The 15,858-nt window shown below is 35.9% G+C and overlaps 1 protein-coding gene across 1 annotated transcript in view; it reads left to right on the top strand.

Annotated features, from left to right (window-relative positions):
• Positions 1-15,858, top strand: part of hdac7a (histone deacetylase 7a) — a 95,994-nt gene that overhangs the window by 70,911 nt on the left and 9,225 nt on the right. Inside the window, exons 13-22 of the mRNA XM_016513659.1 lie at positions 1,299-1,515; positions 1,614-1,747; positions 3,119-3,198; positions 4,013-4,053; positions 4,262-4,311; positions 9,414-9,521; positions 11,100-11,155; positions 12,614-12,701; positions 13,390-13,509; positions 13,753-13,850. Of these exons, the coding sequence (XP_016369145.1) occupies positions 1,299-1,515; positions 1,614-1,747; positions 3,119-3,198; positions 4,013-4,053; positions 4,262-4,311; positions 9,414-9,521; positions 11,100-11,155; positions 12,614-12,701; positions 13,390-13,509; positions 13,753-13,850 (992 nt within the window). The remainder of the gene's footprint in view (positions 1-1,298; positions 1,516-1,613; positions 1,748-3,118; positions 3,199-4,012; positions 4,054-4,261; positions 4,312-9,413; positions 9,522-11,099; positions 11,156-12,613; positions 12,702-13,389; positions 13,510-13,752; positions 13,851-15,858) is intronic.

The raw sequence follows: 15,858 nt of genomic DNA on the forward strand, positions 1-15,858 counted from the left end.
TTATGAAAGAACCTGGTATGCTCACCAAGGCTGCATTTATTTGATGAAAAATACCGGAAAAAAACTGCAAAATTGTGAAATAGTTTTACAATTTAAAATAAATGGTTTCTATTTTAGTATATTGTAAAATTAAATTTATTGCTGTGATCAAAGCTGAATTTTCAGCATCATTACTCCAGTCTTCAGTGTCACATGATCCTTCAGAAATCATTCTAATATCCTGATTTGCTGCTCAAGAAACATTTCTTATTATTATCAATGTTGAAAACATTACGATGCCGAGGAAACAGATTTTTTTTTTTTTTTTCAGAATTTTAGAAATCTTTTGTAATTTTATAAAGCTATTTACTGTCACTTTTGAACAATTTAATGCATCCTTGCTGAATAAAAGCATTCATTTCTTACGCACACAAAAAAAAAAAACTACTGACTACAAACTATTGAACGGTAGTATAAATGATCTCAAAATCAAAACAAAAGTGATATTTTGTATAAAGAAAATAAACCATGCTTGTTTTTACCATTATGATTTTTTGTACATCTTTTTTTTTTTTGACAACAATTAAGTATATTTTCCCTCAAGTTCTCATTTAAAGTAATGTGTATCAGTGTTTCATTTTTGAAATTCTCATTATTATTCATTATAATTCCCATTAGATGTTCATTACTCTGATACAACAAAAAGGCAGTACAATAATATGAATTTTTTTTTTATATCATCTTATTTTATTTTTATGTTCATTTTAATCTACATAAGATACTATGAAGTGCAAATACCATTCATATATCATACACTGTATCATAATTTTGTCACATTACAGAAATTGCATGTAGTAACTAGTGCTGTCAAACGATTAATCGCGATTAATCGCATCCAAAATAAAAGTTTTTGTTTACATAATACATGTGTGTGTACTGTGTATATTTATTATGTATATATAAAGACACACACATACAGTATATATTTTGAAAATAGTTACATGTATTTACATGTATATATTTATATTCATAAAATGTATATTATATATTAATATTTTTAATATATACACATTTTTCTTAAATATATACATGCATGTGTGTGTGTATTTATATATACATAATAAATATACACAGCACACATATACATATATTATGTAAACAAAAACTTTTATTTTGGATGCGATTAATCGTTTGACAGCACTAGCAGTAATACTTTTCAAAATAAAATATGATATTTTATTACAGACGTTTATCTGATGCGGTTGAAGAGTTTATGCAGACATGTTTTCATAAAACATGCTGAAATGCTTTCTTTGCAGTCACGCCTGTGGGAAACGCAAAAGCAACTCCAGCACCTGCGCAGACAGACGGCTCACATGGAGACACTGGCGGTACCCATGATGCTCGGCGCCGCACACCGGCCGCTCTCTCGTACGCAGTCGTCTCCAGCCTCCACCTCACTGACGCTGCCGGACAAAGCCTTGCCTCTCAGCACGGCACCGGAGTCGCCCCAGAGCCAGCCGCGCTTCACCACGGGTACACCGTCTCCACCAATCACACGCCGGTCTGCAGCAGATGATACACTCACACTGACTCAAACCTCAATGTGTGTGTGTGTGTGTGTGTGTGTGCAGGTCTGGTGTATGACTCCCAAATGCTGAAGCACCAGTGTGCATGTGGAGACAACAGCAGCCACCCAGAGCATGCTGGGAGAATCCAGAGCATCTGGTCGCGCTTGCAGGAGAGGGGCCTCAGGGGCCAGTGTGAGGTATTTACAGCCTGCACTTCCCCTCTTTCCTAAAGGGGGTGCTGAATAATCTGTCCTACCATTATTCTCCTGAACATATCCACATTAAAGGCACAGTTCAGTCCAAAATCAACATTCTGTCATCATTTATTCACCCTAATGTTGTAACAAACTTGCATGACTTTCTGCAGTGGAATGCAAAAGAATTTTGGGCCTTTATTTATAAAATGTATGTTAATAAGTCTCTGTAAAGCTTCAAAGTGACAAAATACACCATTAAAATAGTTTATATCACGCATCCAATATATTCTGTATTATAGTCCACTATATTTATAGTCTTCTGAAGCTGCGTGATAGATTAATGTGAGGAACAGACCGAAATTTAAGGGGATAGTTCACCAAAAAAGTTCTAAAAATTCAAGTTTCATTTACACACGCTCAAGTTGTTCCAAACCTGTATGAGTTTTTTTTCTTCTGTTGAGCACAGAAAAAGAATGTTGGGTGACGGTAGCCATTGACTTACATAGTATTGGAAAAAAAATACTATGTAAGTCAATGTCTACTGTCAACTGTTTAGTTACCAACATTCTTCAGAATATCTTTTTTTTTTTTCTTTCTTTTTGTGTAAAAGAAGAAAGAAACTCATAAGGTTTGGAACAAGTGGAGGGTGAGTAGCCTAAATGAAGACAATTTTCATTTTTGGGTGAACTATTCCTTTAAGTGGCTATTTGAAAATTAGTTCACAAAACAGGTCTGAATGAGTCCTTCACAAACCAGGTTAATTCAGCGTCATGAGCATCCAGGCCTCAATTAGGACTCTAAGCGGCTCAGTGAAGTTTTAAAGGGATAGTTCACCCAAAAATTAAAATGACCCCATGATTTTCTCATCCTCAAGCCATCCTAGATTTATATGACTCTCCTCTTTCAGACGAATACAATCGGAGTTATATAAAAAATTGTCCCGGCTCTTCCAATCTTTATAATGGCTATGAATGGTGGTCGAGATTTTGAGGCCCAAAAAAGGGCATCCATCCACCATAAAAAATTGCTCCACATGGCTTTTTTGTGTTAATAAAGACCTTCTGAAGTGAATCGATGCACTTGTGTAAGAATAATATCCATATTTAAAACTTTATAAGCCATAATCTCTAGCTTCTGCTAACTGTTGTGCGCGCGTTCATGCGAGAGTGGCATTCCAGCGAATGACGTAAATTTTTCTTCCTTCCTTTTTTCGAAAATTCATTCCCATCTTTTTAATTTCTCAGTCCACATTCACTTTCATTATATTGAAAAAAGATATTCGAAAACCTCCCTGCTTTTAATAACTCCAATGCTGACAGCATGTTTGCACCATGAAAATCCTCTCTCATGATGTTTTTGCTTCCTCTGCAGAGTATTCGGGGAAGGAAGGCCACTCTAGAGGAGTTACAGTCTGTCCACACCGAGCGTCACGTTCTGCTGTACGGCACCAAATTGTTATTATTGATATGGAAAGTGGAATTACAGCAGTTTTAGCAAAGAATGTTACAGTATTTTCATTTTTGGGCAGGTGCAGTAAGACTTAACCTGTCTCATGAATTAGTATGTGCGTATGAGCATGACGCGGAAACATTTGACTACATTTTATTTTCATGGTCCATGTTCGACACTATTTACTATAACTACATAAGTAACTTTCCAACAACATGTCAACTACCTCTCATTAATTTGTAACTACATGTCAGCTAACTCTCATTAGAGTATTATTAGACTGTTAGGGTTTATAGAATACGTTGACAAGTACTCGCAGAGTTACTTACAGTCAGTAGAATTTCTGTTGGTGGATCATCAAATAAAGTGTTAGCAGATATTATGCAGACAGTCTACTCATACTCTAATGACTTCTGCTAGTTGACATGTAGTTGCAAAGTTACTTATAGTTAGTAGAATGTCTAAAGTGGACTATCAAAATGAAGTATTACCACATATGTTGTTTTTCGCCAAGTTTGCATCTTGTGTGCTCTGTGAAGGTTTAATTCAAGACCCACATGTCATTTTAAGTTATAAGTAATAATAGACCTTGTGGTAACACATTAGTTTAGGGACCAATTCTCACTGTTAACTAGTTGCTTATTAGCATGCATATTACTAACGTATTAGCTGTTTATTAGTACTTATAAAGCACATATTAATGCCTTATTCTGCATGACCATATTGTACATCCCTTAATCCTACCCCATACCTAAACTTAACAATGACCTTACTAACTATTAATAAGCAATTAGGAGTTTATTGAGGCAAATAAGGTCATATCAACCGCCTCAAACTGGACAATCGCAAGCTGGCCGGTAACACATCACCACACACACACACGATTCACATCTGATAGATGTGAGTCGACTGCAGCTTGGCCAGCACTACACCTCATTTTTCAAAGCAAAGGCATGCCAACACACGAATATAAGCGACTTTCAAAATGACTAAAGGGTTGGAAATGTCGAGCTGCGAATGCGAGAATGACAGTTAATCTGCTTGACGTCACTCTGTGTCCAACAGGCATACTGTCACAGCGGATGTTCGTCATGCTGCCCTGTGGGGGAGTCGGGGTAAGTGAAAACACACACACACACACACACGCGCACTCCATAACTTGGTAATAACCCTGCAAGAAACATGTTAGATTGGAAATGAAGTAGACATGCATGATATGTTGGTGGCCAGTTTATTACTTGTTGATAATTGGGAAAATTTTAATTTGTGCTGTCAAACGATTAATCGCGATTAATCGCATCCGAAATAAACGTTTTTGTTTACATAATATATGTGTGTATACTGTGTATATTTATATTACCACATATGTTGTTTTTCGCCAAGTTTGCATCTTGTGTGCTCTGTGAAGGTTTAATTCAAGACCCACATGTCATTTTAAGTTATAAGTAATAATAGACCTTGTGGTAACACATTAGTTTAGGGACCAATTCTCACTGTTAACTAGTTGCTTATTAGCATGCATATTACTAACGTATTAGCTGTTTATTAGTACTTATAAAGCACATATTAATGCCTTATTCTGCATGACCATATTGTACATCCCTTAATCCTACCCCATACCTAAACTTAACAATGACCTTACTAACTATTAATAAGCAATTAGGAGTTTATTGAGGCAAATAAGGTCATAGTTAATAGTTAGTTAGCAGTGAAAATTGGTCCCCAACTGAAGTGCACACAGACCATTTCACTTATTCTATTTATGTATGTTTATGTTTAATATTCTCAATCTATTGGAAGTCTAGAGCAACCAAAACTTTAACACTTTAAAATAACAAAAAAAATGCAAAAGCAATCCTCATTAATTAGGCAGTTTAAACATAGACTTTTCACATCCATTGCTCAACACACATGCATAAAGCTCGACAAATATGGTAAACAGAAGCTCATCCGTACATGTCTGATTCAAAAGAATAAACCTCATTGGTTCTCACACATCGAAGAATCACGATTGAGCTTCTGTTTGCCATATTTGATGTGCTCGATGTATATACTGTATATTGACGAGTGTTTATATGAATAAAAGCCTAAATTAAATCTGTTCATTTAAATAAAGTGGTTGTGTTTCATCAAAATACTTGGCTTAAACCGCTCTATTCATATTGATTACTTTTGCAATGTCTTTATGAACTTTTTGAAGCATCAAAGTTGTGGTTTCATGGACTTTCAGTGGGGGAACAACTGGGCAAAACAACCACTAAATGGTGACCCAGGATCAATCTTGATGCGCATGTATGTGTGGCTGAAGTACATGACGCCATAGAGTGCCCCATTTGTAATTTTTGGTTTAAGAACAGTGATCATGACATTTGTGGCCACTAAGTTCCCTCAAAGCAAGCCCACATTGACACCTGCTCTAGAAGAAAACACTGGCTGACAGTCTATATGGCAAAAGTGTGCTCACCGGTCCCATCTGTGACAGATCTGAGGTCAGAGAACACTGATCCCAGCGCAGTCTATCCGGGCAGAACCCCGGCTGAAAATTTGGAGAAAATGTTGAAAACTTCACTCTGACGATCAAGCTCAGAGCAGGTCCTTGTGGAATGATTGGAACAATATGTGCCATGAAGGATAAAAGAAATTCCAGCCCTCTCATTGTTCACGGTGCCAAACCACAAGCAATGCAAGTTCGGCAAAAAAAAAAAAACAAAAGGATGAGGGAAAATGAAAGAGAAAAGAGAGAAGGAAGATGTGGGGAGCAGGGCAACAAACAAAAGGGAGAGAGGGGAATGTATAACCTCATTCTTTCTTCTCATGGCCACCCCGTACTCTCCTGCCGCTTATGAATGCAGTTTTATAGAGTAATAATGATCTCTTTTCTCTTACTAGTGCTGTTTACTAAAGTAAGCATTACTATTGCTACCACTCAGAGTCGGGGGTTTGTTCAAATCACGTATTAAGTTCATCCTGCACCGTTGAATTATACCTTAATTCGATTTACGATTTTCACTTCGCAGCTGATAAAACGCATGATAAAATCCTATAGACTTGCACTGAAGAAATATTTGTGTGAAAACGTGGCTGTTTTATCACAGTTTTGGAGCACTCGGATTCCCATTTAAAGGCATAATTCACCCAAAAATGAAATTTTGTTATAATTTTCTCACCCTCAAGTTGTTCCAAACCTGTATGAGTTTCTTTCTTCTATTGAACACAAAAGAAGATATTTTGAAGAATGTTGGTAACCAAATAGTTAATGGTAGCCAATGTGAAATTGCAGAACATATGATTCCCAGTGTGCGCAGATTACTGAGTGCTCTGTTCGAGCGTTTACTTTTATTTATGCTTTTCATCAACTTTGTGAAAAATACTGTACTGTAATAGAGTTACAGATGTCTAAAAGTACAAAAGTACAAAGCTGTTTATGTTATTGATTTTTAAGTTTTTAATGAAAACATCTCAATATTTTAGCAAATATTATGTAAAAATAAATACAGAGTTCTGGCATGAAACTCTAGATGGCGCAGTCCGATAGCTCTAACTCAATCTGACCTAATGACATCATTATCACATGGCACAGCTGATTGGTTCTCTCCTGTATCGGTAGCCAATGAGCTCGCTGCTCAAAATTCAAATATATGACTAGTGCTTGCCGTAGCAGCTGCAGCTTGCTTCAGAAACCCTCCACCTTCCCCAGCTCCACCTGTATAGATCTGCTACGAGGTGATTCATGTATGCTATATGGGGGTTATTTCATGTATGTTATATTTGGAGCAGCAATATTTCTTACATGCTCACAGCAGCATGTTGTGGATTCTGAAAGATGAGATTGCACAAGTGTGTGCAAAAAGATCTGTTTTGTGCCAGTGTGTGATAAAAACTTCGAAATGTAGCTATGCAACTACCCACAACAACTAAGAAACCATCTAAAATTGCCCTAGCAACCAATCAGAACACCCTAGCAACTGCATGTAAACACCCTTGCGTCTAGTACATTTCAAAAGTTTGGGGTCATTCTGATTTTTAAAAAATAATTAATACTTGTATTCATCAAGGCATTAAATTAAACAGAAGTAAAAAAATAAACAAAGACATTATAATGTCACAAAAGATTTCTGTCAAATTAATGCTGTTCCTTTCAACTTTATATTTATCAAAGAATCCTAAAAAAGAATCCTATTATGGTTTCCACACGAATATTAATCAGCACAGCTGTTGATAATAATCAACGAAACATCAAATGTTTCTTGAGCAGCAAATCAGCATATTAGAATGATTTCTGAAGGATCATGTGACACTAAAGACTGGAGTAATGATGCTGAAAATTCAGCTTTATACATCGCAGCAATAAATTAGATTTTTAAATATACTAAATTGGAAAACAGGTATTTTAAATTGAAATAATATTTCACAATATTACTGTTTTTACTGTATTTTTGATCAAATAAATGCAGCCTTTAAAAATATTTAAAAAAACATATAAACTAGCGAAAACTATAACATTTTAGGCATGATAATATGAATAACCTACAAGCCTGTGTATCGAAGAGAGGCCATGTTTATGGCAATATGGAGACCACACACAAAGAATATTTAAACATACCATTAGTATGACACATAACAGGAAATCCATTTATAGTTTCGGTCACTCCAGCCTCTTTCTTTTATTGTATTCTTGAAATGTAGTTTATGTTCTGTAATTTGTAACACACACTTCGCCTTGTGGATGCTTGCACTAAAAATAAGCATCTAAATACTTTAGCACACATGAGTGATCTTTATACAAATATGGTTGGATAAACATGTTTCATCATAATTCTCCAGCGTTACCATCTGTTTGAAAGCATACAGCTGGTTATTCATTCATCTGAATAGGATTAAATGCACATAAATCACTGGAGCAAAGCAGAGTGGTTACATCTAAGTGGATTAAATTACTGAAAATCTGCAAAGGGGTAATTACATGTAACAAATAATGTAAAAATGTATCATATTTTGGAAAACTTTGGATCAAACTTTGAAATGGCCTTAATCTTTCAAACAACTCAGAGATGTTGAATCACCTCAATTTCTGCGAGGGAAGAACAAATTTATACTCGAGTGCATTGTGTATTAGGTATGTTATCGTCTTTGACAGACAGCATGTTATCAGGCCGCTCTTTTATTTTTCTTCTTTGAAAGCAATGGTGTAGTCAAAACATCCGCTAGTGTGGGTTTTCCAGGAAATGCACGTAGTCTCGTAAATACTACCGTATATTGTGCATGTTATTTTTTGACAGACATTGATATTGTTATGATTCAAATGATGTGGATATGGACCGTAAGTTAATAATTATTTATTTTTTAGCCTGTGGCAAGTATTCAGTGAAGTGATCGATGCCAATGTGAGTGTTATGTCGATGTTTTTAGTTCTAATATGTGACCCTGGAGCACAAAAGCAGTCTTAAGTCGCTGGGGTATATTTGTAGCAATAGCCAAAAATACATTGTATGGGTCAAAATTATAGATTTTTCTTTTATGCCAAAAATCATTAGGATATTAAGTAAAGATCATGTTCCATGAAGATATTTTGTAAATTTCCTACCGTAAATATATAAAAACTTAATTTTTGATTAGTAATATACATTGCTAAGAACTTTTTTCAAATAGTTGTATCTCGGCCAAATATTGTTCTATTCCTAACAAACCACACATCAATGGAAAGATTCAGCTTTCAGATGATGCATAAATCTCAATTTCGAAAAATTGACCCTTATGACTGGTTTTGTGGTCCAGGGTCACATATACGTGAGGGGTGAACTATATGAGTGTTATAAAACATGCTGGAGATGTTCGAAATGCCTTTTGCGTAGTTCATTATACACATTTTACGGAATTAAGTTTATATTGTGGCTTAAATAAATCACACGTTACTCAGAAGTTGACATGTTTGTTAGTCAAAAATGTTGCATTTAGCTGTTGCAAATTTGTTGACTTTTGAAAAATCAAGTTCATTTCTTTTTACCAGAAAAGGAGTGGTTTTGATGCACAAATTTGTTTTTATTGTCTCTTATAACAAAATATATTTTATTTAAACCCATGAAAATGCAGATCCTGGTTTAAATAACCGGAGGGGGGAAAAATGACTACACTTTAGCAGTTTGGACTCATATAAATAAATCAACAGATTTTTAGGCTTCACCTATGCTATTTGCTGAGCATGCTTGTATTTCGACAGGTGGACAATGACACCATCTGGAACGAGATGCACACGTCCACAGCGTCCCGCCTGGCAGCCGGGAGCGTGACAGAGCTGGCCTTCAGAGTGGCTAAAGGAGAGCTTAAGGTCTGTGCAAAACAATATCCACAACACTGTTGGTCAAATGCTGCTTCTTAGATCAAATGAGTACAGAATAACTGACAATGAAACATTGTGCTACTAACAATTAATGCATTAATTTTCATTAATTCAGTGGTCCACGTGTACATACACTCATGTATCTTAGCAGCAGCTTGTCTGTGGCACTGCCAGCAAAGGACCATTCTTTGCACCTTGTTTACCCCTAAACAGTTCATAGTACGGGTATATCTTAAGGGTATATATTACTTCTCTAAGGTACTAATATGCACCTTTTATGGGTAGATATGGTACAAAGCTGTCCATTTAAAGGTACTGCCCAGTACTTTTCAGGTGTGCAGCAACTTTCTTACACAACTGGTTAAGGATCTTACTAAGAAACAGCCCAATCTGATGTTACTAGAACTGAAACAAACCCTGAACTCTGTCATAGCTGTGCACAGAGTTGATGAAGCTACTTTGAAACTGTAGCTTAAGAAACTACAAAATACGCATCATATAGAATATACCTTTTTTATCAAAAAATAGTCAGCTGCAAAGTTACCATCAACATTACAACAAGAAAAAGAAAGCATTAAAATGTCAGTAGCCTAAACATTTCAGTGTAAGGGTCAAAATGAATCACTGAATCATTTATGTGACCAGTGAAACCATGCAAACAAACTGATTCACTAAAATGATTCAAACTTCAGTAAGTATGAGGACAGAGTGGCTTTATTTCCTCAGCTTGCTCTGCTGTAAAGCTGAATGAGAAATGCAGTGTGATTTAGCGTTTTGTCACGCTATACTTCAACTTGTTGGAAAAAGTAGCTTGTTGCTATTTTGATTCAATACTTTCAATAAAACCGGTCTGTCATGCTACTGAAAAATGCACTTAGTGGCATCATCAGCTGCGCACCAACACTGGCTGTGCAGTTATAGAAAATTCAATATTATGCGTGTTCACGTTGCATTGAAATTACCATAATTACAAGATGACAACTCTGAGATAATTACTTCCTTAGGCACAGAACTTAAGCTCCAGAGTGAAATGCTTTGCATTAATTTACCTCTCACAATGCACTGAAAAAAGAAACCACACCAACTACCACTGGCTATAGTAAAACAGCATATCAAACAGAAGTATGTGTAGCATTTTGGTGAAATATTACATGAAATGAGTCTTCTAGAACTATTTATAATAATTCTGACATGAAACAAATGCATCTTCAGTCAAAACTCTTGGACCATGTGTCAGCCAATCAGAATCAAGTACTCGTTTCCTTCAGAGGGTCTCTGTAATTACCGTTGCGTCAAATAAAATTTAACCAAGTAGCAAACCAACCAGATCAAGCTGATTAAGACGTGGAAAACTGTAACGACCATAAAAGAATAGTTCAATCACTAGAGTCCCCTGCTGGTAATTAAACTTAATGAAGGTTATAGGGGATGTTTCAGGGAAAGGCTTTATTGCTTTAACTGAAAGCGGAGGCCCGCTTGTTGAAGCAGTTTGGTGAAAACATGGTTTCTGTGTAAGAGGCGACTGGGAAATGCGGAGTTAATGACATGTTGGTTTCAATGTTTCAGAACGGCTTTGCTGTGGTTAGGCCACCAGGACATCACGCAGACCCGTCAAACCCCATGTAAGTCTGCCTATTACATTCAGAAATGCCTCTGTACATTATTTTTTCGAGTTTAAGGACGTGCGTCTAGTGGTGGTTGCAGGTTCGAGCCTGGCCTGCGTCACATTTCGATCATCTTTTCCTTCGATCTCTCTTGCTGCGTGACTTTCTGTCTGCTTTCCACTACTGTAAAGTTCTTCAGATAAAAGAAATGCATAAAATAAATACAAATTAAAATAAAATATGTAAAAAAAAATTTTTTTTAATTAAATACATTAATAATACATACATACATATAAATATAGGCCATAGGTGGTTGGTAATATAGAGTTATTTTTATGATCATTGAGACTAATATTAGTTTCAAAGCTAATCTTAATTTTATATTTTCTGCTTTCCTCTTAGTTTTAGTTAAAGTTTTGTTGTAGTTTTGCCCTTTTTTATTTTAAAAATGTCTGTATAGTTTTTATTCATTTTTATTTCAGTTTTAGTTGTAGTTATTTTAGTACATGTAGTGAAAATGAGAAATGTTGCCTTGGAAAGTTTTTTTTTTTGTTTTTTTTTAATTGGTAACACTTTAGTATAGAGACCAATTCTCACTATTAACTAGTTGCTTATTAGCATGCCTATTATTAACATATTGGCTGTTTATTAATTAATACTTATAAAGCACATATTTTGCATGACCATATTCTACATTCTTAATCCTACCCAAACTTAACAACTACCTTACTAATTATTAATAAGCATCAAATTAGGATTTTATTAAAGCAAAAGTCGTAGTTAATGGTTTGTTAATAGCGAGAATTGGACCTTAAAATAAAGTGTGACCATTTTATTTTATTTCACGTTTATTTTTTATAAAGAAAAATTTAATGGTTTTAGTTAACTAGAATAATCCTGTATAGAGTATGTTGTGCATGTGAGTTTGGCTCTGTTTAGTGTGGTCAAGAAGTGAAATTCTTCTTCCTGTACATGATGGCATGTTTTGAGCGGTGTGCTTGTGTGACGTGGGTGTTGTGTTTGCACATGTGGCGTGTGTGTGTGTGTGTGTGCAGCGTCAGCACGCCTGTTTGTGTGTGTGTGGATATTTATGGCTTGATAATGAAGGTTTGGAGGGAGCGGGAGGAAAGACACTGATTTATTTCAGCAGTTATCAGCCTGCTGAGTTCGCTCTTTCCAAATTTCTCAGCGTTTCACCTCGCTCCCTTACTTCCCAGTGCATATCTAATCACCCGCTGGAAGTTTCCACATGTTTATTATTTGTGTATATGGACAGTATTTAAATGCTTTTAGATTACTTCAAGAAGTTATAGTCAAAAATACTAACAGCAGACCTGCACATCCGCTGAGTTCAGTTGCGTGAGAAAATGTGTTTGCTTACTACATAGTTTTGTTGTTCCATTTCCAAATCCTCTGGCATTTAATGTGGTTGGATGCCTCACTTTATCTCTTTCTCTCTCTCTCTCTCTCTCTCAGGGGTTTTTGTTTCTTCAACTCGGTGGCGATTGCTGCTAAGCAGCTCCAGCAGAAGCTCAGCGCCAGTAAAATCCTCATCGTTGATTGGGTGAGAGCTCTAAACTCAGCTAATTTTAGTTCTAGGGATGTGAATTCTTGTAGAAACCAATAAGCACTTAATTTGTTTCATGTCATGGCCAAGAACTGATATGATGGCTGATACCTGAAAACCATACTATTATGTCTGTTCAATTTACACTATCCCTGTTATGCAAATGAAAACAATAATGCTGCTATCAAGAGTTTATTAGTTAATGCAGCACAACAGTGTTGCTGACAATAGAGAACAATTTATTTCAATTAAATATCCAATAGTGGTAGATTACATACAGTATATTGGCAAAAAAACAACAACTAATATTCTCTTATAACCAATATATCACCAATACACCTGTGTATAGTATAGTGTATAGTTGGCTATCAATGCTAAATGATTACTAAAAAGCGCTACAGTTATTCTGGCATGTTTAAGTGAAGCCTATTTCAACATATTGTTCTAATGAATCAATTGAACTGATGTGAATCTGAGTTACTAAACTGTATCGGTTACCAAGCTGAATTGATTGAGTTTATCAGTCACTGAATCAAATCACTTCCAGATTTTGGTCTTTTTTCGTCCTAATAGACCAGATACGAAGGTAATGCTAATGTTAACTGAACAACATCCAAAATGCTACCATTAAAAGCTAACAAGTGTTAAAGTAACCTGATTATCATCAATTTCATCAATCACACAGGATGTTCATCATGGCAACGGCACACAGGAAATCTTCTACAACGACCCCAGCGTCCTCTACATCTCTCTCCATCGCTATGATAATGGAAACTTCTTCCCCGGGAGTGGTGGAGCAGCAGAGGTTAGTACGCAGAGATTATTGATTATAACATACGAGCAAATACAACACTCCTTGGTTTGTTTATTGCTGTGAAACTCTATAAGCTCACAAAAAACTCTTCGACTCAAGGGTTTCAATGTGTCACTCTTGCGCAACTGTGTTCCAAACCAGAACTGGTTGCATCATGGCCTTTAGCACAAAAGGATCACAGTAAGAGGAGGGTTTTCAGTGTTTAACAGCAGTGCTGTGTTTGATTTGTCCCAGGTGGGTTCTGGTGCCGGTGAGGGCTTCAACGTTAATGTGGCATGGACCGGTGGTCTGGAACCTCCCATGGGCGATGCTGAGTACCTGGCTGCCTTCAGGTATTAGTTTCACTTGGTTCATTTGCTGATTTAAACTAACTGAGGGGAACAATTCAACAGGGACAGTACTGAGTGGAAACCAGGGGTGTCCAATCCTGCTCCTGGAGGGGCAACGTCCTGCAGAGTTTAGCTCCAACACACTTGTCTGGAAGTTTCTAGTCATCCCCGAAGACCTTGATTAGCTGGTTCAGGTGTGTTTAGAGTTGGAGCTAAACTCTACAGGACAGTGGCTCTCCAGGAGCAGGACTGGACATCCCTGATATAAACTGTACCATATCTGAATATGTGACCCTGGACCACAAAACCAGTCATAAGGGTCCATTTCTAGAAATTGAGATTTATACATCATCTGAAAGCTGAATAAATAAGCTTTCCATTGATGTATGGTTTGTTAGGATAGGACAATATTTGGCCGAGATACAACTATTTGAAAATCTGGAATCTGAGGGTGCAAAAAAATCAAAATACTGAGAAAATTGCCTTTAAAGTTGTCCAAATGAAGTTCTTAGCAATGCATATTACTAATCAAAAATTAAGGTTTGATATATTTACGGTAGAAAATTTACAAAATATCTTCTTGGAACATGATCTTTACTTAATATACTAATGATTTTTGGCATAAAAGAAAAATCGATAATTTTGACCCATACAATATATTTTTGGCTATTGCTAAAAATATACCCCAGCGACTTAAGACTGGTTTTGTGGTTCAGGGTCACATATATGGATCCATTTTCACTTAAATATATGCTTTTGGTTTCATAACAAGTGAAGAAATTGGAAGATACCGTGATTGTTTAATGAAATGAATTTGCTGACTGAAGGGTTTGGATAAGGTCTAGTAATAATATACAAATCTGTGATGCACCTAAATTCCGGCAACCAAAAATATTCAGCCAAGCAGCAAAAAATTAATTTTTGGTTTTTGGAGAGTCGAAACCATTGAACAAAATTGTGCCATTTAATGAGCATGTTTCGATTGTGTCAGTGTCTGTTTTCTGCACAAAACATGGATACGCTATAAATAAGGAAACATGTGAGCAGTGTGGACACACTTCACAATGACCAAAATCGATGCTAGAAATATGCAAAAAAAAAAAATCAGCTGAAATATCGCTTATTGCCGAAGAGCTATTTCAACAGGAGCCAGTTACATAAACATAGCCACCGTGTTAAGACTATGCCTTAAGAACTAGTCGAGCAAACTAGCAGTTAGTCAAATTAGATCAATCTACTTTTATATAACTGATTTATATAAAATGTATATATATAAAGACCTTTAAAGACCTTTTTAAGACCTAAACTTCACATTTCAGTCTTTAAATTTTTTTTTTAAAGGAATGAGTCAAAAGTACCAATTATTATATTAATTTAAACAATTATTATCAATCAGTTATATTAAATTACATATATCTTAGTGTCTTAATTGTTGAGATTTTTATAATGCATTAGCTTCTTGTCGATCCACTGGTTCACATTTTAAAAATATGTAGCAAAAATAGCAGATGGGCTTATTGAAAAAGCAAATCCGTTCTCTGCCAGCAGGTTTCACTTTCGGAACGGCAGAAATATAGCAGTTTCCAACGACAGCTACACAAAGCAGCGCAGCGCCTGACTTTGAAACGTGCAGCTCTCAAGTTTATTCAGTGAAATCACAGCCTTTTGAAGTTTAATCGACGTCATATCATATCATTAATCTACATAGCAATTTGTGTCTTTCCTTCCCCAAATTTAAGACCATTTATAATTAAGTCTTTTTGTACCATTTAAGAGTTTTCATGGCCTTAAATTTAAACAATTAAACTGAGGACCCGCGGAAACCCTAAGAACCCACAGTTCAGTGCAAACATTTCTGTCATGCATTTGGCAAAAAGATTTTGTTTACTATGCATTTTACCTTTGAAATTTGAGGCAGTTTGCCCAACCCTGGTCTAGACACTAATATAATTTTAGTTATCTTTGTAGTTATTATTCTTGGGATGAACAGGCCTATAAAAGGGATAGTTCA

This window comes from Sinocyclocheilus rhinocerous, unplaced genomic scaffold (genome assembly GCF_001515625.1).
Source record: "Sinocyclocheilus rhinocerous isolate Xijiao unplaced genomic scaffold, SAMN03320098_v1.1 scaffold776, whole genome shotgun sequence".
NCBI lineage: Eukaryota > Metazoa > Chordata > Actinopteri > Cypriniformes > Cyprinidae > Sinocyclocheilus > Sinocyclocheilus rhinocerous.